General features: G+C 42.0%; 1 protein-coding gene across 4 annotated transcripts in view; it reads right to left on the bottom strand.

The window, feature by feature from the left end:
• STAG2 (stromal antigen 2) overlaps window positions 1-23,993 on the bottom strand; it is a 178,014-nt gene that overhangs the window by 3,215 nt on the left and 150,806 nt on the right. For all 4 annotated transcript variants that reach the window (XM_024195504.2, XM_024195523.2, XM_024195514.2 and 1 more), the window contains exons 26-33: window positions 23,478-23,579; window positions 20,995-21,143; window positions 20,144-20,272; window positions 16,820-17,025; window positions 16,170-16,359; window positions 15,970-16,083; window positions 7,546-7,672; window positions 2,546-2,623 (exon numbers count right to left, since the gene is read on the bottom strand). In XM_024195504.2, coding sequence (XP_024051272.1) covers window positions 2,546-2,623; window positions 7,546-7,672; window positions 15,970-16,083; window positions 16,170-16,359; window positions 16,820-17,025; window positions 20,144-20,272; window positions 20,995-21,143; window positions 23,478-23,579 — 1,095 coding nt within the window. The remainder of the gene's footprint in view (window positions 1-2,545; window positions 2,624-7,545; window positions 7,673-15,969; window positions 16,084-16,169; window positions 16,360-16,819; window positions 17,026-20,143; window positions 20,273-20,994; window positions 21,144-23,477; window positions 23,580-23,993) is intronic.

Below are 23,993 nucleotides of genomic sequence, written 5' to 3'. Positions count from 1 at the left end.
CACTGTGTGTGCGCCACAAAACAAGTGAAATCGCAGGGAACTATCATGACTTCTTTATAAACTGAATTTTGGATCCATATGGTGCACAGAACCATCATAACCTAATTGCTTTTTAATGTGTCCAGCGTCTATACCAAAGGGCACAAACTCCAAGAGTGAGGGATCTGTACAAGCAATTCCATGAAGAAACCTATACTAACCCTACCCAGGAGGAATGTGTGTTTATAAAATTAGACAGCATAATTGGCTTATTTTTAAATATTGAGTGATACAATTCCTGAATGATGTTTTTATATGGATTAATCATTGAAATCTTTAAAATAAGTAGCTCATTTTACAGACAGATTTTTCTTCTTTAAATTTAAGCAGATTAATTCATTTTGTCTTGCACATTCACTTGACTCAGAATACGCTCTGGATGCATGCACTTGCAGTACTGTAATTTATCATCTGCTGCCATCATGTGGTAATGCTGATAAACTGCAAGTACAGATGCATGTTTAAATTTAAGCTCTATTTAAGGTGAAAATCCCAGCAAAAGTATATGCTCTGTGAGAGTGTTTTAGTAGGAATGGGGTAAAAGGATGGAGTAGGTGACAGCAAAGGAACAGAAGTGAGCCTGTGGTAAAGATATAAGCTATGATTTAAGTTTTGAGGTCAGAACCATCAGACTGGAAATGTATAATGGCCCCGGATTCAGAGGAATGAACCCTGTGTCAGATGAAATTGGCGACCAGGCTGAACAACATTAACATTTTAGTAAGATGAAAAAGATGTTTACAACAGTTCCACTACCTACAATTAATGGAAAGGCATTATATTTTACATTTGAAATAAAGCTTAGTGTGTAGTTGGTGTTCCCCATAGGTGCTATCTGAGGAGAGCACCAAAATCCTATTAAAAAAGCCATACTAGTGCAAATCCTGGAATGACTTCCTGCTATCAGAAGATCCCCTAATATGGAGTATGTATGTGAGCCAGATAAATGGATATTGGTCGGGGGATGAGAGGGGAGGGGGTTTAAAACTTTAATGGAATTTATATTACATATCCTTCCACTAAATAAGCTCCACCCCTTTATAATTTTGACTGTATGTATGTCAGATTTTTGTCCTAATTCCGTTTTTCTTACTCATGCCCCCATGAAGGTTTCCTGGACCCACAGAACATCTCCTGTTTCCCTTTCCTACCAGAGCCTGGCTGTTTGGGTGCTGCAGCTTGTTATTCTCAATGTAATTTTGTAATACTAAGAGAATGCTGAAAATGGCTAAAAATGACAGCTGGTTCTGAGAGGGAAGGGAAAAGGATGTTTACAGCTGTTTGCTTTCAGAATTAATAACCAGGCTACTTTTAACTGGAGGTGACTGATGAGAGGAGCTGGATTAAAGGTTCCTGGTTCAGCTTGTTGACCTATGATGACAAGTTTATATGGAGGCTGGAGACAGCAGAGAAAGTGGGTGAGGGAAGGGAAAAATAGCTGTTCAAGTGGGAATCACAGGCTTTAGTGGCCCGTGCAGCTAACGCTTTCAATAAGAAAAAAAAATGCCTCTGCCCACTACAGATAATAGGGGAAACATATTTAAACATTTCTCCCCTATTTAAATTCTGTAACCTATGTAGCACAAAGGATGTAAGTGATACATATTTTGATTGGTGAGGAGACCCCAGCCAACCATTGCTGACAACTGGCTGTGAAATTACCTGAATGGCTCATTCAGCCAGAACAGGGATCTTTGCTTAGAGTCCAGTCACAGGGCTGGTCTACACTAGGGGGGGAGGGGAATCGATCTAAGATACGCAACTTCAGCTACGAGACTAGCGTAGCTGAAGTCGACGTATCTTAGATCGATTTACCTTGGGTCCTCTCGGCGCGAGATCGATGGCCACGGCTCTCCCGTCAACTCCGCTTCCGCCTCTCGCTCTGGTGGAGTTCCGGAGTTGATAGGGAGCGCGTTCGGGGATTGATTTATCGCGTCTAGACGAGACGCGATAAATCAAACCCCAATAGATCGATTACTATCCGCCGATCCGGTGGGTAGTGAAGACGTACCTACATAATATATAATATATACTATTAACTGCTCCTACAGAAATGTCTTTCCACATTAGTAGTACTGTCTTCTTTTCATTTTCCTTTTGACCTAACCACAGGGAATTACACTCAGAACATAGAAAATCAGAAACTTGGAAATACCTTAATATCAACAGTGTGTGGTATTTCAGTTATACCTACTTAGAAATTCAAGAATATTGTTTACATTAATTACTTTTCCTGTCATGAAAAAAGCCACTACTGATATCATATGAAGTATCTTATATTACATAGTCAAATTCTGAAAATTTTACAAAACAGAATTACAGCAGAAGACGGTTTCATCAGCTATATACCAGTTGTCAAAATAATCACAAAGTAGTGCTTAGTATTTGATTAAGTTGCCACAATCTTGGGTATTCCTTTCCAACTACACACCCAGTTGTATCATATATTTAATCTTACAATTAACATTCTTTTTAGTTCCCCCCCCCCCCTTTTGACTAAACCTACTGATTCATCCATGATTGAAGCAGGGTCAAAGAAATCTGGTTTTAGCTCCGTTCTCTCTCTCCTGTTCTTTGATGGTGGCTAAAAAAAAGCAAGCAAACTGTCACCAAATATGTTAATAGTAAGCTACATTAAAGGTACAGGAAAAAAGAATCACTTATTTTGGAGCACAGATGATATTCATACTTTAAAAGGGTAAAAATGTATTCTTAGGCAAAAACTAATTTTTATTCCTGCATAACTGTTTCTTTTTTACTTTTTGTATGACAGTTTGAACAAGTAGTATATTAAGTGCCAAAAATTATTTTAAAACATATGCAAACTCAACGAAATAAACTTAAAGTAACCTTCCTTTATTTCTTGAACTGGAATTCTTTGAGATGCATGGTCCCTATGGGTCATTACTCTTGGGTGTGCATGCACTCTGTATGCCCAAGATTGGGAAGTCTTCAACAGCAGCATCTGTTGGTTCACGCCTGCACTTCCTCATGCTCCCAACCGAAGGCATAATGGGTGGCATGGACCAACCACTGCACTAGTTCTGAACTATCATGAATCACAAGATGACCCAAGCAGAGGGGAAGTAGGGTGGGTTGTGACTAACCACAGGGACCACACATCTGGGACAACTCCAGTTACTATAAAGTAACTTTCCTTTCTTCTTCATGTGCTGGTCCCTTCACTACAGGTGACTCCCAAGCAGTGCTCGTTGAAGAGGAAGGTGTGAGGAAGTATGCTGTACCAAAGGAGGGGTCTCCAGGTGAAACCTGAATCATAGTATGCCTGGTGAAGGTGTGTATGAAGCCACAAGTAGCTGCTCTATACATCTCTGAGGGGGATATTCCCTGTAAGAAGGCTACCAATGCTGATTGGGCTCTCGTAAAAGGGGCCCTGACCATTTGAGGAGATGGGGTTTTCATAAGATCATAGCAAAGGGCATGCTATGGAAATCCATAGGAAATCCACAGAGCTTTTGGGAGCCCCTTCATTCTTCTGCAACAGCAGTGAACAACCTTGTAGACTTCTGAAAGGGTGCCAGTTCTGTGCAAGTAGAAGACTATAGCCCTGCACACATCTGGGGAAGGGAGTCTTGTCTTCTCCAAACTGTTGTGAGATGTAGGATAAAATACCAGAAGGTGAGAAGTCTGGTTAAGGGGAAACCCAGAAGGAACTTTAGATATGAACTTTGGATGTAGTTGCAAAGAAACCCTGCCTTTGTGAAAAACTGTGTAAGGTGACTCTGCCACAAGGGCCCCAAGCTCCCCAACCCTTCTACCAGAGATAACTGCCATCAAGGAGGAGTACAGGAGGAAACAGGAGGCTAAGGGTTCAAACAGTGGTCTCATAAGAGCAAAAAGGACAAGGTTCAGATCCCAGGTAGGATCCAGTTTTGAAACTGGAGGGAATGTCCCTATGATGCCCTTCAGAAACTTTGCAGTAGTGGGATGGGTAAAGACCAAGCAGTCCTCCAGGGGAGGGAAAACATTGATGGCTTCATATAGGTACATTTGGCAGCTAATAGACAAGACATCTGCAATGAAAGAAGATATTCCAGTCTGAGGAGGATTCCCAATGCCACTGGAAAAAAGTGGAGCTGCTGGCACCAAAGAGAGAATCATTGCCATTTAGCGGAACAGCATTTCCCCACAAAGGTCTCCTCAGAGCATGCCCTCTGTTTTCACTATCCGTCGAAAAACATGCCAGATGCAGGGAAGCTGAGTTGGGATGATTCATCCTGGCCCTGTCCTGGGACAGCAGGTTCAGGAATGGTTGTAGGTGGATGCACAGATGGGAAGATAGCTGTAGGATGGTGGTGAAGCAGAAATGCCTTGGCCACCAGCAAGTTATCAGGATCACTTGCCCAGTTGAGCTCAATGTTCCTGAGTATGGGAGGCAATAGGGGAATGGGAGTGAAGGCAAACATCAGTGGATCTGACCATTGCACCAGGAAGGTGGCCCATCTGGAGTTGAGGTCTTGGGCAGTCTGGGAGCAGTGTGCTGGGCACTCCTTGTTCTGTTAGGTTGCAAAGAAGATCCCAAGATGAGACCCCCTTCTCCTCCTGCCCTACTACTGAAAGATGTGCTACACTATAAATGGGTAGAGTTCCCATTCGTGAATCTAATAAATAAATAAATAAATAAAATATGGAGATATCCTATCCCCTAGAACTGGAAGGGACCCCGAAAGGTCATCGAGTCCAGCCCCCTGCCTTCACTAGCAGGACCAAGTACTGATTTTGCCCCAGATCCCCTAAGTGGCCCCCTCAAGGACTGAACTCACAACCCTGGGTTTAGCAGGCCAATGCTCAAACCGCTTGGTCTGACAGGGAATTCATTACCCCTGGCACGTGCTACCACGAGTGTGACCTGACGCTTGATGCACCAATTCCAGAGCTAGACTGCTTCTCTGCAGAGTGGGGTAGGTCTCACTCCTCCCTGCTTCTTTATATAGTAGATGGTGATGCTATTGTCTATTCTTGACCTGCATGCATGAGATCCAAATAATGGCTAGAAATGTCTTGCACACTTTGTGAACCGCCCAAAGGGCAAATAGGTTGATTCGTAGCCTAGATTTGTATGGGGACCAGGAAAATTGGGCAGTCTGATTGTCGAGATGCACTCCCTATCCCAGTAGGGAAGCGTCCACGATGAGTGTCTTTGTAGATCGTGTGGAAACACAAGACACACACACACACACACACACACACACACAAGACCCACACAGTTTTCCCACCAAGTGAGCAATGTCAACATGTCCTGTGGAAAAGAAACTTTCTTGTCCAAAGGATCACTGTTCTGGGCATAGACTGTCTGTAGCCAGATTTGAAGGTGTCATAAGTGCAGCCATTTGCATGGGATGACACAGGCGCACGCTGCCTTATGGCCTAACAGGACTAAGCAGAATCAGACTGTAATCTGAGGGCTGAGATGAGGCAGCCGATGAGATTCCTCCTGGCAAGGAATCAGTCCTGAAGTAAATAGGTGCTCCTTGTGACTGAGTTCAGGTCTGCCCTGATGAAGTGTATGGTTTGTGTGGATATTAAATTTACTTGGAGTCCTAAGGAACAATTTGAAGTGCAGCGGCGGTTGCTGAGTACTTCCTGGCATGGCTGACTATGAACTGCCAATCATTCAGATAGGAAAATATTGGTCTGCCTTGCCTGTGAAGGTAAGTGGCTACCACTGCAAGCATTTTGTAAAGACCCTCGGGGCTACTGAGAGGCCAACGGGGAGCACTGTGTACTGAAAATGTTGTTATATATGGCTAAAGAGAGTGCTAACCTCAAAGAGAAGGTCCTCAGTGGTAGTATGGACTGATCTGGGAACCCTGAAGCCATGAATCCCTTCTCATGACTACTAAAATAGCAAAGGAATGTGATGCTGTGTCCAGTGTATCAAGGGACTCCATCATCCAGGATGGCCTGGAAGTGAGGCCTGCATTCCGGAGGCAGTTTGTTCGCAAAGTCAAATAGCTTGTTTTAATTCAAGAAGTCATATCTAGACATGAACATGTGGTAATTTGCTATTTGGAATGCTAAACTGTCCAATGAGAAAAATCTTCCTTCTGAAGAGATCCAGCTGCTTTGCATCTTTGTCCAGGGGAGTGGATTGGGCTGGTGTAGCCGGCTTTTCTCTGTGACAGCCTGAACCACCAAGGAGTTTGGATTAAGCTGAGAAAACAAATATTCTGCTGCCTTGTGGGAAAACAAACAAAATTGTTTCTCAACCATCTTTGGGGTTGGGTCACATCTGGCAGGTGTGTGCCAAACCACTCTGGAGAGAGTCACAGCCTGGAGAATGTCTAGGAACTCCTGGATCAGATCTTGGACCTCCTCAAGCAGAACCTGACAAGAGTCTGATTCTCCTGAGATGGTCCTGGTACCGCTTAAAGTTGTACATTGGTGATAGAGACGCTAGCAATACTGCCTCATCTGGAGAGGACAAAGAAAGCACTGCTGGTGGAGCTGATGCTAGTAGCTATTCCTCCTCCATCGACTGTTCCAGTGGAGCCTCTGGTTCGGGTGGATGGTGCGGGAGGAAGAGTCAAGGAAGACCTATTTTTGGAGGATTTAAGAAATATGTACCTCTTCTTGCAGGGATTTTGCCCTTATCTTCCTCATGCTTTCACTGCATGGAGTCCTTATGCTTGCTGAAGGACTCCAATCCATTGAGAGCGGGTGCGGAGGGCTGCCCAGAGGCTCCAGATGGGTTGATGTGGGGAGGGAGGGCTCAGGCAGGTCCTCATGGAGATCTCTAATAAGGTACCTCCAGAACCTGAACTCATGAGATTGTCTGGTATACGGAAGGAAGGCACAGAAGATGCCACATTTCGAAGGAATGTTTGCTTCTCCAAGGCAATACTGATGGTCTTGTGCAGGTTACTCACCTGGATATTCCAGGGACATTCCACTCAAGGCTTGAAGCCTGGAACTTTGGACATAATAGGTGCCTGAAACAGTGATTGAACTGCGGGGGTAGGGGGTGAAGGGGACCCACATTATCCCCAACTCAATATCCAAAAGTTTAACCACTATTTATATTTACAGGTTATGATGAAGCAGAACACTAAAGAGGAGAAACAGACACTGGAAAATTCTGTCCCAGACTGTAACTGGAGAGGCAATCAGACTATTTTCCCCTTAATGCCCTCAGTTGAGAGCATGAAAAGGTGTAGGGGCAGACCAATAGACACTGCCATTGAAGAGTTTCTGATCCCGGCCACTAGGCATGTATGTGCACGCCATACTGAATACCCACAGGAACCGCAAAGTGAAGAGGAACTTTGAATAATAAAAAATGGAACTGTGCTGCCAATATCTTTACATAAAAAAAAAAAACCTGCCAAAACTGTTAAAACCACCTTCAGTTCTTTTTTAAAAACATGACCACTAATTGTTCTGTGATGCAAAGAAAATAAGTTTATTTAAGAAGAATCACTGGCTTTAGCTAATACTGAAATAATAGCAGGCTTAAATTAAAAAAAAATCATTAAATTTTCTTACCAAGTCTATGTCCATGGTATCAAAATCCATGCCTTCATTTAGGTCTTCGATTCGCCCTTCTGATGACATCATCACATCTTCAACAATCGGCTCCTCATCATCTTCCATCAGGCTTGTACCACGCCGACTGAAGAAATTAGAAGAAAAAGATTTATTTAGCACTGATCTGAGCTACTCAAAATAAAAAATAAAAACATATTAGAAAATCCTGGATATGAATTACAATTGTAATGAAGAGTGATGGAACTAAAGAAAGGAAGTGAGAGTTTGGTTATCTGTCGCTGAACCTGAACGACATAAAACCAGGCCCAGTCCATGAAAAAAGCTCTTTTTATTTCATATGAAGAGAGGAGACTGGGAAGAACAACAAGATTTGCTGTACACCATCATCTTCCTCAGCACTATTGGTGTGTGGACATAACAGATCTCAGAAAATATCAGACTCATGGCCAATTTATGTGACTCAAAAGAATGATGGTTGTTACTCTTTTCACAGTCTGAGGTGCTTAAATTGACTGGACTTTTTCATTTGGATCTGAGATCTTAATGAAACCCGACTTGTTTTACTTTACCAGATAAAGGAACAGAACCACCTTCTCCAAGGGAAAGTCTACTTGAGATGCACTGTAAAAAACAAATGTAATAGTATTTTTCAATTCACCTAATACAAGTACTGTAGTGCAATCTCCTTATCATCAAAGTTGAACGTACAAATGTAGAATTATGTACAAAAAATCCCTGCATTCAAAAATAAAACAATGGAAAACTTTAGAGCCTACAAGTCCACTCAGTCCTACTTCTTGTTCAGCCAATTGCTCAGACAAAAGTTTGTTTACATTTGCAGGAGATAATGCTGCCCACTTCTTGTTTACAATATCACCTGAAAGTGAGAACAGGCGTTCCCGTGGCACTGTTGTAGCCAGAGAGCAAAAAATATTTATGTACCAGATGCACTAAAGATTCATACGTCCCTTCATGCTTCAACCACCATTCTAAAGGACGTGTCCATGCTTGATAACCATCCAAAGCAGTGCCGACTGATGCATGTTCATTTTCATCATCTGATGCCATTGGTGGTTCAAGTTCTTTTTTTTTTTTTTTTTTTTTTAATAGAATATCAGGGTTGGAAGGGACCTCAGGAGGTCATCTAGTCCAACCCCCTGCTCAAAGCAGGAACAATCCCCAACTAAATCCCCAAATGGCCCCCTCAAGGATTGAACTCACAAACCTGGGTTTAACAGGCCAATGCTCAAACCACTGAGCTATCCCTCCCCCCTTCTGTAGTTTACGCATCATAGTGTTGCTCTTATAAGACTTCTGAAAGCATCTCTGCACCTTGTCCCTCTCAGATTTTGGAAGGCACTTCAAATTCTTAAACCTCACATTAGTATCTTCTTTGCATTTTGTCAAATTTGCAGTGAAAGTGTTCTTAAAACAACAACATCCGCTGGGTCATCATCCAAGACTGCTATAACATGAAATGTATGGTAGAATGCAGGTAAAACAGAGCAGGAGACGTACAATTCTTCCCCAAGGAGTTCAGCCACAAATTTAATTAACACATTTTTTTAACTAACATCATCAGCATGGAATCATGTCCTCTAGCCGAAGCATGAAGGGACATACAAATGTTTAGCATATATGGCACGTAAATACCTTGCAATGTCGGCTACAAAAGTGACATATGAACACCTGTTCTCACTTTCAGGTGACATTGTAAATAAGAAGCGGACAGCATTATCTCCTGTAAACGTAAACAAACTTGTTTGCCGTAGGCTCAAAAGTTTTCCATTGTTTTGTTTTTGAGTGCAGTTATGTAACCAAAAAAAAATCTACATTTTTAAGTTGCACTTTCACCATAAAGAGATTGCATTACAGAACTTGTATGAGGTGAATTGGAAAAAAACAAAACACAAAAAACCTTACTTTGGTTTGCCATTTTTATAGTGCAAATATTTGTAATAAAAAGTAACAATATAAAGTGAGCACTGTCTACTTGGTATACTGTGTTGTAATCGAAATCAATATATTTGAAAATGTAGAAAGAGATCCAAAAATATTTAATACATTTCAAGTGATATTCTATTAACAGTGCGATTAAAACTGCGATTGATCACGATTAATATTTTTTTTTGTTAATCGCGTGAGTTAACTGCGATTAAACCAACAGCCCTAGTACAGTCGCTTCCAATCCCAGTCATAAGGGGTGGATTTAAATTGGTATTTGTGTCCCTTTTTGCGCACAGCATTGACAATTAGGTTATTTAGAGTGGTGTGAGAAAAAAGGAATACCATGTCTTTAGTGGGGACATAATATTTCTTGTTTGCCTGCTTGTAGGTCGGTGGCATGAATGCTGGGATCTGCCAGAGCACCTTGGCCAGATCAAGAAGGGCCTCATTGACAGGTAGGGCTATTTTGGATGATGAAGATGCATGCAGGATGTCGAGCAGTTTGTGCTGCTGTTCTTTCACTTCCTCCAAAGGAACCTGGAAGGAGTCTGCTATCTTGCAAAACAGCTCCTGAAAGTGTTTAAAGTCATCTGTTGATGTAGGGGGTGGGAAGTATGATAGCCTCATCGGGGGAAGAAAAGGAGTGGTAGTGTAACCTCCTCCTCCTGTTTTTCGTCCACGTCTGCTGTTGGGAGTGTCTTGGTTTCTGGTGGTCGAGAGACGGATGGTGATGGTGAATGTGTATGCCTCCAGCTTTACTCTACGGGAGGATTCCCAAACTGTGATCTGTACATGGCCCACGGATCACAGTATGGCCAATGTGTAGGGAATGGCATGTGGGGTTGCATCCATGGCATTCCGTACCAGGACCCTGGTTTGGTTGGAAGTCGCAGATAATAAGGATGTGTAGCTAATGAGTTTTGTGCCTGTCTTGAACGTAAGGGTAAGGGGTAGTTCTCCTCTTCCTCGTCAGGGAAGAGCAGTACCATCCTCAGAGGAGAAAAGAAGTAGGGCTGTGACTCCGGATAAAAGGATGGAGGCAGAAGGAGCTCATGTCTAAGTAATGGTGACTCAGGCAGGTCAGATATGAGCAGGTCCTTAGGGTATCTGAACTCCTGGGGAGGAGGGAGGAGCACCATTGGCACCGGCGGATGCATCAGTGCAGAGGGAGAGGTGCATTCGCTTGGGCAGCCAGCAGATGGAGTCGAGGTCTTGCATGGTGCCTAGGTGTCATTGGTGCCAGAGAGCGCACAGGTGCAGAGCTTGGTCGGTGCTGAATGTACTGTCGACACCAACAGTGTTGCCGGTGGTTTCACTGGTGCCATGGAGCCTGAAGTTGATTTGGTTGGGGTGTCCATTTTTGAAGATCTCGTGCCAGGGTCCTCGGTGCCGTCGACTGCAGATCCGCCCGTTTTGGCTCTTTAGCTGTGGTACCAGAGGTACTCAGATGGCCCCTGGAGCTATGTCTCATCCCCAAAGATGTCAAAGCTACTGACTTTGTAGGGGATGGTGCTCTGGTGGGTGGTTTATCAAGAGGGTGATGAGGTAGTTAGTTTCCTCCGGTCAGCATGGGGAAAAAACAGTTACTAACCTTTGTTCTTCGAGATGTGTTGCTCATGTCCATTCCGTGCTAGGTGTGTGTGTGCTGCATGCATGGTTGTTGGAGATATTTCCCTGGTTATATTTTGAGCTGGTTCTAGCACCCTCTGGAGCCATGCACAGGTATGCGCTAGTATAAGGGGGAGGGCACCACTGGCACCGCACCCTCTCAGTTCCTTTGTGATGGTTAACTCTGACAAAGGGATTGGCGGGTGGGTCATGGAATGGACATGAGTAACATCTCGAAGAACAATAGTTATGAAAGGTTAATAACCATTTTTTCTTCTTCAAGTGCTTGCTCATGTCCATCCCATGCTAGGTGACTCACAAGCAGTACCCTAGGAGGTGGGCTTGGAGTTCATGGACATGCTGATTGTAACAATGCTCTCCCAAAACTAGCATCATCTTGGGCCTGTTGGGTGATGGCATAAGTAAAATGCGAAGGTATGAACTGATGACCAGGTTCGGCTCTGCAGAGGTCCTGGATTGGTACCTGTGTGAGGAATGCTGCTGACAAAGCCTGGGCTTCTGTGGGCGCAATGGCTGGAGGAGGAAACGTTTGCCTGTTCATAGCAAGCCAAATACAGGCAGCTATCCAGGATGAGATTCTTTGGGTTGATACTGGGAACCCTCTCATCCTTTCTCCTACTGCCACAAAGAGTCGCATGGATTTGCGGAAGGGCTTAGTCCTCTCAATATAAAAGGTGAGGGCCTGCCTAACGTCCAGTGTATGAAGCCATCATTCCTTTGAGCTTTTGTTCAGATTTTGGGAAGAAGATTGGTAGAAAAATGATCTGGTTGTTGTGGAATTGTGACACCAGCAGGAAGGCTGGATGGGGGCGCAGTTGGACCTTGTCCTTGAAGAACACCCTGTAAGGAGGTTCTGATGTAAGGGCCCTGATCTCAGAGACCCTTCTGGCCAAGATGATCACCATCAGGAAGGTGACCTTCCAGGAGAGAAGTAGTAGGAGCATGATGCTAACAGCTCGAAGAGGGGGCCCATAAGCCTGGACAGAACCAGGTTTAAGTCCCATGGGAAGTGGGGGTTCAGTTTGCGAACCTGAGGATACAGTCTTTCCAACCCCTTGAGAAACGAGACTGTCATATTATGAGAACACTATTCTGCCATTCACTGGGGGTGGAAGCCTGAGATGGCTGCCAGATGAACCTTAATAGACAAGAGTGCCAGACCTTGCTGCTTTGGGTGGAGCAGGTAGTCCAGGATAGACAGAAGATAAATTCTAGATGGAGAGAGATCCCGTTCAGAGGCCCCAACAAGGGAAACATTTCCATTTGGTCAAGTAGATAGTAGAAAGCCTTATACCAGGGCTATTTAGCAAGACCTGTTGAACCTATGCTGAGCAGGCCTGTTCTTCAGGATTCATCCATGCATTTAGGTGCAGAGAGGTGAGTTTCGAGTAAAGAAGCCAGCCATGGTCTTGTGAAATCAAGTCCGGGTGGAGTGGAAGCGAGAGTGGAGCTGCCACCGAGAGGTCCAGAATATGCTGAACCAATGCTGGCATGGCCACACTGGTGCTATTAGGATAACCCTTGCCTTATCCCATTTGATTTTTAGAGAACATTGTGAACAGCAAGGGGATCAGTGGAAAGGGGTACGGCGGGTGGTTTTCCCATGAGAGCACAAAGGCATCGGAGAGGGAGCCTGTGCTGTGCCCACACAGTGAATAGAACTGATGGCATTTCCTGTTCTGATTGGTGACGAACAGGTACTCCTGAGGAGGATCCCACCTCTGGAAGATAACACAGATGACTTCCAGGTGAAGGGACCACTTGTGGTGAGAGGAGAAGGACCTGCTGAGGTGATCTGCCAATACGGTCTGGGCTCCCGGGGCGTGAGACGCCTCGAGATGGAGTGTCTTGCACAAAAGTCCCATAGAGTGACGGCCTCCTGACCCAAGTTGGATGATTGGCCCCTCCTTGCTTGTTGATATAAAACATGGCTGCTGGAATGCCAGGATCAGGTAGGGCTTGCCCCTGGGTGGTGCCGGAGGACCTGGTGTCGGAAAGGTGCCTGATGAACCCTGTTCCCTTCTGGTTCTGGAAGCAACAGATAGTAGGTTCCCCAGTGGGTATCGTGGCTCCCTGGTATCAGTGGAGGGTCCCACACCAGACTCAACTCTCTTGATGGAGTCGATGGTGCCGACGCATGTCCAGGGGTAGAAGAGCGGCCCAGTGCAGGTCTCACTCCGTCTCCCTGCTTGTTCCTCTTCTGCACCTGCGAGCGCCCTCTCTCAGTGCGCTGCTTTTTGTGCTTCTTCCATGGTACCAGGGATGAAGAACAGTACTGGGAAGCGCTTGGTGCCGAGGGAGCACTTTGCACCAATGCCGAAATACTCAGTGCCAAATCGGACTTGCTCGGCTCTGAGACAGGCTTGAGGGTGGCCTCTATGAGGATAGCCTTTAGTCTGATGTCCTGGTCCTTCTTAGTGTGGGGTCTGAAGTCTCACCAGATTTTACACTTGTTCTTAATGTGAGTTTCCCCCAAGCACTTTAAGCAACTCGAGTGCAGGTCACTCAGGGGCATAGGTTTGCCACGAGAGGCACAAGACTTGAAATCTGGGGCATGCCCAGTCCCTGGGACAAAAAATCCTTTGATGATAAGACCTACATACACTAACTATATAACTATCACTTTCAAAAACTATATACGCTGAACTATTAACACTACGAACGGAGAAAAAGTCCAAAACCACTAGGAAGAGACTAGCCAAAGCAAGGAGGTAAGAAGGAATTGAGAGAGTGCGGGGCTGTCAGCACCCCTTATACCAATACACACACGCATGGCTCCAGAGGGTGCTAGAGCTGACCCAATGGATACCGCTAAGAGAAGAATCTCCGGCAACAGTACACATAGTAAGCACATACCCAGCATGGAATGGACATGAGCAAGCACTCGAAGAAGAAAAGATTTCTTCTTAGAAGGATGTGGCGAATGAGGGTTGGTGGATGACCTAGCAGTGTGAGAGCGCCACATAAGGGAAGTGTCCAGACCATGGTCTGATGCTCCATGAGAAGTCATAGCCAAATGTCTCTGTCTTTTCTGGCCCTGACAGTCAGGCTGTGGCAATGGGTACACTTCTGTGGGATATGTCCCTCACCCAGGCAGTGGATGTACTGTGGGTGACTATTGCTTACCGGGAATGCCTGCCAGCAGGAAACATACCTCTTAAATCTAGGAGATCCGGGTATAAAGATGAGGAAGAAAGGCTTCCCTGGCGGGAAGCGGGAAAATGAAATCCTAAATTACAAATTAACGGGAAGAGTCAGAGGAAGGAAAAATGATAAAGAAAAGAAATAACTACTAAACTAACAGGTAAGGCACTATCTAACAGCTCAAAGGATGGAAAGGCTGTGCTCTGGATTCCGTCCCATACCAAAGGCACTTGAGAGGTAGATGGACTGCACAGAGCTATATATACACATGCTACACGCGCCATGCAAGACAGGGAGGTGTGCATGTGTGGTCCAACGGGCACTGCTAATGAAGATCACTGATCCCAGGAGCAGGGAGCGCTGCTGCACCTACAGTGGAGCACCCATAGGGACATCACTCAACGAAGGAATCACTCTTGGTTCAACTAGACAGCCTGGTAGCTGGAAGGAACTTAGAGGTGGGTCAAAGCCATGGATCCTTTTATATGCTTGGGTCTAAATGTTCAGAGCCATGAGAGACCATGGTCCCAAAGGCCAAAGCTTTCTAGCATGTGCTGGTAACAATATGTATGTGAAGGTGCTTCCCAAAAACATGGATCTCTACAGGCAATTCTTGAACCTACCCACTCTCCCAATCCATTACAAATCATCGGCCCAAGAAAGCAGCATTGGCGCCGCAGAATGATGTGGACATTACACCCATCACTGACAACAGCCTATATGAGTGTGGGGTATTGTGTGTTTTCCCTCCCTGCCTAACAAAAATGAGATAAATTTTTAACAGTCTTAGTTTAAAAAAATTAAAAAAATATATGTTTTTATTTTGCAAAATCATGCAATCGTTAAAAAACTGAAATTCCCTGTAACCTGTCTTAAACCATCCCCGTAAGAGCTAGCTCTAGCAATTATCTTGACCAGGATAATAGTTGTTGTGACACTCCGTTGTGACACTCTGAGTGACAACCAGATGATTGGTTGTGGGCATGCCTAACGTGGGAGACACTGTTTATTAATTTATAATGTGTTAAATTCCATTGTGAGTTTTGTCATTTGGAGCAACTAGGCAATGTTTTACAGTTCTACTTTTTTAGATCTGTGTAAGTAAGTTTGGATAATCATAAGTACGTACCACTGGACTTCTTGGACTAAACAACTTCTCTGAACTTCAAGTGTTTGTTTTTCAACAGTCACAAAAATTAAACATGATCTTGGAATCAAGACTTTTTCTTCTACACATATAAAGCTCTTGTTTTAATAATCTTTTTACTCAAAAAGATATTGCATTTGAAGTGTATTCTCCAGTACAATTCAATACAGTATACTAAAATTTGCCACAGATAACAGTTAATTTAGCATCAGATTCAAGTTCATATTTGTATCAAACTCATGTCATGCTAAAAGACATGGTATTACTTTAAATCTTTGGAATCTATATGAAAAAATAAAAATAGTAAGAAATGAAAAAGCTTAAATTGCTTAGTCATATAAGCTAAGTTAATTTTATCTTAGCTTCATTTCTATTTTGCCATTGCTTCCATCTCTAGGCATTTCTAAGATGCCAATTGCCAAGATATCAAAGCAACTCAAAAATAGTAAAATTCAAAAAAAATGTAACGGGGACTATACAAGTATATATAGTCTATGAAGCCACGCACAAGAAAATTGAAAAAAATTATAATCTTTTTACTCAGTCTTACTCACATGGCATGCTGCAAGTTAGTTCTCAGTTTGACATAGTTCATCGCTGCCCTCTCTTGCTGTTGCCTAGCTGCTTCTTCTTGTTGTCTTTGAGCCAACATCCACGTTACTTGCGTGCTTAAAAAAAATTATTCTCCTTTAAATGTGAACTGGTTTCATATTTGAGCAGTAATACAATGTATGTGTTAGTTGTTTCTACATACTTGTAATCAAGTGGAGCTTGATGGTGTTCAGGCTGCATTGGATATACACCCATGTAACTTTCTTCAGGTCGCAACCGCTTAGGCTCCCTCATGATTGTGGAAGTGAGTTGTGGCGTTTGCATCATGACTGGTGTGTGCATTGTCTGCTCCCTGTTCAACCACATGCTGTCACTACTACTGCTTTCTTCAGCTGAAAGTGAAGAACAATATCAGCATATACTTTTCACACCAATTTAAAATCAAATTATTTAAATATGACAAATATAGAGTGATATATCTTTCAAGGTGTCCATTAGGGATCAATAATAACTTTTAAGAATCTGCAGAGTAAAATGTACTCAAGAATGCCTTGGCACAACTGACCATTGCATAAATTATTTTAAATACCTTACCACTAAAAGCACATTGTTTTTTCCTTCACTTGATCTGTGTGCCCATGTCTTATCATTCAGACTTCCTATTCAGGGTAGCATTGCAAGAAATATATATACAGAAAATTAGGTTGTAAAGATACATTAAAGGACAGAGATACTCTTATCAATCTGACAAATATGAAAACTCAAGGTCAGATCCCCAGCTTGTGTAAATGAGGTTGGCTTCATTAACTTCTGAAAACGTCAATATATTTCATAGTAAGAAAAAATTCACACCTTCAGGTATTTTCCGCTTCCCTGTGGCTGGTTTTGTTTTCTTATTCCTTACTGTAGAACCTCGACTGCTGATTCCGCTAATGACTGACATAGTATCATCATCACCTCCAGCTAGTAAGGAGTTCCTATAAGACATGAGAGGAAGCCACACATCTTCCCTTCGTAGAGACATCTGAAAGGTCATGAACTTCTCCAAGTAAACATACCTTTAAAAGAAATAATGATTATAAATGTGCAGAATATATTAAGACATTCCTATATTTTAAGAAATGTAAATTTGATTACTCAAAAACTTGCATCATAATGTCATCTTCATTCCTAATTTCAAATACTTTAATAATCTAATTAACAAAAAAGTCTTGCCAACAGCAAACTCAACAAGATGGCTAGACTTGTTCATCCACCTTAGCGTGAAAACAACTGAAACAAATAGTTTGACTTGTTGTGATCATACTGTTTGCTCCAGTCTAGTTACTCATGGCATATCAAAAATTCCATTTTAGAAATTATATACACATTTAGTACATGAACAAATAAAGGTTACTTGTAACTTGGCATATTCACACTTATGGATAATGTGCCAACCGGTGCAACTTAATCTCTAAGCAGTGCCTATTAGAGGGTGCATGTGTGCTCTATTACCCCTCCCATCCGTGTTCACAAACATTCTGAGGGTGAGAAGCTATGTAAGTGGGTGCTGCGCCTTCTACCATCTCAATTCCTTCTAGTGATAACCCAAAGAAACAAAGATAGGACTCTGAGAAGGAGGGGAGGGTCGGTGGGAAGTGTGAATATACAGAGTCACCTCAAAGAACTCAAGTTACAAGTAAGAATACTTCATTTATTCATGTCTTAAATGCTTATATAATCTGCAAAATGGAATCTTTGGTATTCCATTTTACTTTGACGAAGACTTGGACCTGAATGACTTCCTCTTTTGTTGAAACTGCAAGGAAGAAGCTGTTTGCTGGTGGTGTTGCTGTCTTTGAGTTGAAAGATACAATGAAGATTGAGGATAAAATTGTATCTAGTAACAGAAAGGGGTAGGTGGTCTCCTTCTAGCAGTGGAAAACAAACCAAGCAAATGAGTAGATTTAGTCTTAACTTTTCCAAAAGCTCGTCCTCCTTGTTACTGAAAAGAGAATCACTCTCAAAGGTGAGATCCCAAATCTTAAACCTAGTGTCCAGGGTCATCAACAGACCAGGGATGTCTTCTCAAAGTAACAGCAGATACTAAGACTCTGGCCGAAGAATCAAAAATATCAAAAGAAGCCCTGAGAACATGCTTTGTCACATTATGTCCCTCTCCCAAGATAGCACTGGCCAATCTTCTGTGTTCGTCTGATAACGCTTGCACAAAGATAGCCATTTTCTCCTACAGATAGAATTTATATAGTGGGACATTGCCACTAGGTAATTAGATACTCTAATACCTAGAGATTAAGAAAAAAATTCTTTTCAGGGCATCCAACTTCTTCCCTCTTTATCTGTGTGGGTTGAATGAGCTTGACCAGACCTAAATATATTACTCGCTACTGCAACCACCAAACAATGTGGCAAGGGAAAAATATGAAAAACACAAAAACTCCTCACATGGGATTTGATACAGTTCATCTGACTTCTTAGAAATGGGCTGACAGGAAGCAGGGGTAACACAAATTGCTTTAGTAGGTTGCAAGAGACTATCCAAAACAGAGGTACAAAATGTCCAAAGGGCTGAGAAAACCAAGAGTTGGGGGGCATAAATGTGGAGGGCTCAGATCTTTTGACTCTTTCTTGATCCTCTTTAATTGTGGATCTGTCCTCAGATATACTATGGATCTCACTGGAGAAAACAGCCCAGAGGATGAAGAAACATGAACTGTGAGAAAGGTCTGTCTGCTGATCCTGTAGGAGATTTAGGAGGAGGAGGCAGAGATGGTCCAGAGAAAGAGCATCTTCCATCCTTCCTCTCTTATCATCAGTAGGGGATTTAGACCTTGGAACTGACAAAGTCTTCCTTTTCCTATCCTCAAACGATCTCTCACTCATATCCAATGAACAATCAGATGCCAAACAAACTTCTACTACTACTGTAACAGTCCTCTTCGGATCAGTCATTGATACTAGGTTTGATAAAGACAACTGCCTGATAGCGGCTGTCTTCTCCTTCACCTTTTTCTTTGGAACTGACAGCATACTTCCTTAACTTCAGTCTGAACACATGGTGCCTTTGACATTCTCTCAGCTTTAACAGGAGGATCTTACTAACTAGGCATGTCAGCTAGAACCAATAAAGACATCCCTGGGACTTCTTAGGCACCCTACCTTGATGCAGTTGGAGCTGATAGAGACCTCTTAGCATTTGGATCTGAAGATCTCTCAAAACCCAAAGGTCTAGCAGTAAGTTTTCTTAAGCAGGAGCACCTAGCAGCCTCTTTTACCTCTCATTACACATTCTGGGTGTGAAGGTCCAACAGATGGAACCCCCAGAGGGAGAGTGACTCTCACTGAGGCACTTAACACATCTCACTTGATCATCCCAATGCCGGAAAATTGACTGAACAGAGAGCACATCTCTTGGAACCTGGCTTCTTCTTTGGATCTGCCAACCTACAGAACCAAACCTAAAAACTAAAACTAAAAATTACTAACACACTAACTATACTAACAACCAAAAAACAAAACAAAAAAACACAACCACCACCACCAGGCTATCCAAGACACTACGGTAGGAATAAAAATCGGATCCAAAGGACCGGAACAGTTCACTTCCATCTAGCACTAGCAGCTGGAAGGAATTGTGGTGGTAGAGGGCACAGCGCCCCCTTATATAGCCCCACTCTCAGAATGTTCATGAACGCTGAGATGAGGAGGTGCACCTGTGTTCTAACAGGCACTGCTCAGAAAGATTCCATAGATGAGCCAACCAGTGCAGCCTATTACCTATATAACTAGGAATATATACAGACACTTGAAGTGCAAGCTTTTCAAACTGTTAATGCTGTTTATTCTTTCCATGAAAAGCTATGATTTCAATAGCTGAAAGCAGAACAGGAGACACCAAGTAATCTATTAATTATAGAACAGCTAATACTTCCTTAGTTTTTAACTAATATTACTATATACTTATTACAAAAACCAGGGACTCTGCTTTAATAGCTTGCCTTTCCCTTGCTTTTCTATTAATTCTAAAACTTACTGAAGTTTACCTCAACATTAGTGATAGCAATTTTTTGCCTAGTTAATAAAGACGGCATTAAAGATAAAATGTTATCAAATTTAACTATGATGTTTTCATCATTTAACATTTCATAATATTAAGAACTTTCAGAGAATACTTACACTGTTCTTTTGTCTTGTCTGAGAAGTTTGGAGGAGAACTCACTCAGAATATCAAGAAATGCCAAATTTAAAGGAGGATGGCTCTCACCTTGTGGATTAGGCTCTTTAAAAGCAAACTCTATGCCATCTCTGAAAAAAAAAAGTTAAAAATTAAGATTCAGAAGAATTACCTATTTTACAGTTTTCTATAGCACCACTCACATGACCAAAGTATCTAATCACTGAGAGAGTTCTAATCTGTCATTTCACTCCTTTCCCCCTGCATTAAATCCATGAAGAACAAGATCAAGGTCAAAACCACCATTCTTCCAGAGGTATTGGATAGGACACCTTTGAAAGTTGTCAGTGTTACTCCTATGTGAACTGGTGGAATTGCTGTCTCCATAATCTTTCTTGATCCTCTAGTGCATGGAATGAATTTGGTTCTCCAACATGACAAGGAAGAGTACTGCCGGTAGTCAACTGGGTCAGCCTTCTTTATCAACATAAAGAGGTTGAAAACACTTCTTCATGATACTTGCTAGCATGTCATGTAGTGTAAGAGGAACCAGAATGAGGCTAAACAGTAAAGTTATTCAGTGCTTCAGTTTTTTATTTTGGTGTAGTACAGTCAGGCTCCACTTAAAGCTATGGAAAACATGGTTCTTAGAATCAAGTGAAACTACAATAGCAGATCACTTTTTTCACCTCTACCTGACTGGCAAAATAAAAGATCCTCAATTAGCATTAAAACATTTTGTATTAATACATCACTTTGGTAAATTCCCAAAACAAAATATTTGTCATGTCAGAGACAAAATTTCTTGTCTGCAGAAATGAAGTAAAAAAAAATAAACGTATCAGATAATTACTTGTGTAACATGGCAATAGCTTCTCTTGTTTTCAGTTGATCAAGTCCAAATGTTAAAGCAAAACGTCGAGCAAGTTCCTTAATACCACTAAATGTCGGTGATGATCTGTCAAAATTATAACCATTTTCTTGTATCATCTCATTGAAAAGCTGCATGAAATGAGGAAGAAAGATATTTACTGATTAAAATATACCAAATATTGTATAAAACTAGACAGAACCAGATTTCTCACTTTTGTGATTGTAAGAAAATAAATTTTGCATAATTAGGCAATGTTTCATTACAAAATAATGAAAACTGGTGATTTATGAAAACCTAGGTCTACAAATACATCTCCCTGTCAAGTCAGGATTATTCCTTAAAGTATATTCTCTAATATGTTTAGTCTAGATTTAGATATCCCGGGATATGAGGCTTTCAGCACATTCCGAATGAGACAACTGCACAGTTTAGTACACCTTGTTCTCAGGGCAATTCCCCAGATTCCCATCCTAAATATTTTCTATTTAGGTATCCACACAGGTTCTCATGTGACTCCTATCACTGTAGTGTGGAGTGCCTACTCAACCCATTAATTTCTAGTTCATCCCTTGTACCACCCTAAATGAAAGTTTCTCCTCTCCACCTCTACGGTGAAATTCTGGCCCCCCTGACGTCAATGGCAAAATTCTCACTGACTTCAATGGGGCCTAGATCCCCACCCCCCCCCCGCCCATGTTTATATCCTTCATTTATTGGTAGACCTATGCCAATATTTGGCAAAACTGAACACACTGAGCTCTTTTAATCTTTCCTCTTAAATCAATACTTCTAGCTTCCCACTTTGGTGCTATTCATTAAACTTCTTTCCATTTGTCAGTACCTTTTTTGTTACAAGGTACTGGAGCAAAATACAATTTACATGCATTCATGAACAAAATGATTGCTAGCAGCTTGTTCCATGAAGTGTCTATTTATGCAGTTCATTGCCTTTTTTGCAGTTATATTACACTGCAAAATGTCTTATTTCTTGTACACTATGGGTATGTCTACACAGGGATAAAAAACCTGCAGCTGACTCAGGTCAGCTGACTTGGGCTCAGGATCTGAAAAATCACTGTGCAGCTGTTCGGGCTTGGGCCCTGCGAGGCTAGAAGGTCCCAGAGCTTCGTATCCAGCCTGAACCTCTACACAGTGACGTTTAGCCTCGCAGCCTGAGCCTGAGTCAGATGACGTGGGCCAAACACACCCTGGCTGCAGGTCTTTTATCCCTGTGTCAACATACCCGATCAGTCCTATGGTCTCTTTTTAGCTCTTCTGCTTCCAAGGGTTCTCCCCTATAATGTCGTTTCCTAGATGCATTAGTAAGCATTTTTCCAAGTTTAATATATTTTTTACATTCTCTGGGTCCCTTTGTATTTTGTTTCCAACCAGACTGGTATTTGGAACTCCTGTCAAGTTGGCATTATGTGACCGTTATTAGTATACTGTTTAATACCTTTTTTAAATCATTAGATTGTCTATAGGATACATGTAGAGAAGGCTGATGAGATGGCAGCATTTTATGGTTTCACAAAAAATTACTAACTTAAGCCTGTTGGATAGAGTCAAAAACTGTATAAAGAGAAATTAGCAGTTACTCGAACATTTTTCTTTCTAGGCCAGGGGTTCTCAAACTGGGGGTTGGGACCCCTCAGAAGGTCGCAAGGTTATTACATGGGGGGGTTGCAAGCTGTCAGCCTCCACCCCAAACCCCGCTTTGTATCCAGCATTTATAATGGTATTAAATATATTTAAAAGTGTTTTTAATTTATATGGGGGGGGGAGGAGAGGTCGCACTCAGAGGCTTGCTATGTGAAAGGGGTCATCAGTACAAAAGTTTGAGAATCACTGTTCTAGGCCTACAATCCTAAAATGAGATCCATGTGGGTGGTCCCCTGCAAACACACAGCACCCCACTAACGTCAATGTGGGTCCACCTGAATTATGTCATTGCTGAATTAGGGTTTTGAAAGATATTTTAATTTCTGAGATGGATGAAGCCTTTGCCAAGCATTGATGTGTAATAGACTTACCTTATTTTTTTCATTACTAGATAAAATGAAAACAGTGGGGGGAAAAGTGGGAGCTATTTTTCCTTGTTGATCTGCTCAAGAACATGTAATTAAGGAAGTTTGTAATGCATTTATCATATTATTAAAATGAACATGTGGCTCCGCTCACTATTCTAGAACTGGAAGATATTATGATAGAGTCCCTCTTCATTAGATTTTTACAATCTTTTCCCCACCTTTCATTAGCATAATACTTGAAGACAAATGCAGAATAAGCAGCGTTTTCTTTAAATCACCTTAAAAATAATTATAGAGCCTTACTTTACAGTTAAATACCTCCTTCTAACCCTCCCCTCCACACAATTTCCTATGAAAAGTTACCCACAACCAACAAGGAATATTTTATTATTCTGCATTTATATATGAACATTTAAAATGAATAATTCTTACCTGCTGTAAACTAAGAATAAGCGTCTTCGCACACTGAATTTTGTCTATCTGTCTTGTTTTACTCATTGTTTCTTTGATAATATCTCCATAGTCATTGTAATACTAGAAAAAAATCCACACAAAACAGCTGAAGCTTTAGATTTTAGAAAAATACATTTTACTACTGAGACCTTCAGAAAAGAATGATGCATTATGTACTTTATTTACCATGTACTTTGCTAGAAACATGTTTAGTACCTAACAAGAAGGAAATGATGAAACAGCTTTACAGTGTTAAAAAACACATTTTTCACCACTATAAAATTATACTCTAAAAATTTGAAATTTTCGAGTTCAACAGAAATTTTCCATTGCCTTTCATACCCTGTTAAATGAACAAGAGTGTTGTTTTGAGGCAGAATGACCTACAGTAACTCCCCACTTAAAGTCCTCTCGCTTAACGTTGTTTCGAACTTACATCCCTGCTCAATGATCGAACATGCTCCATTTAAAGTTGTGCAATACTTCACTATAACG

This window comes from Terrapene carolina, unplaced genomic scaffold (assembly GCF_002925995.2).
Source record: "Terrapene carolina triunguis isolate 2854851 unplaced genomic scaffold, T_m_triunguis-2.0 Scaffold131, whole genome shotgun sequence".
Lineage (NCBI taxonomy): Eukaryota > Metazoa > Chordata > Testudines > Emydidae > Terrapene > Terrapene triunguis.
Note: the sequence above shows the minus strand (reverse complement) of the source record. Positions and strands in the feature narration are given on the sequence as shown.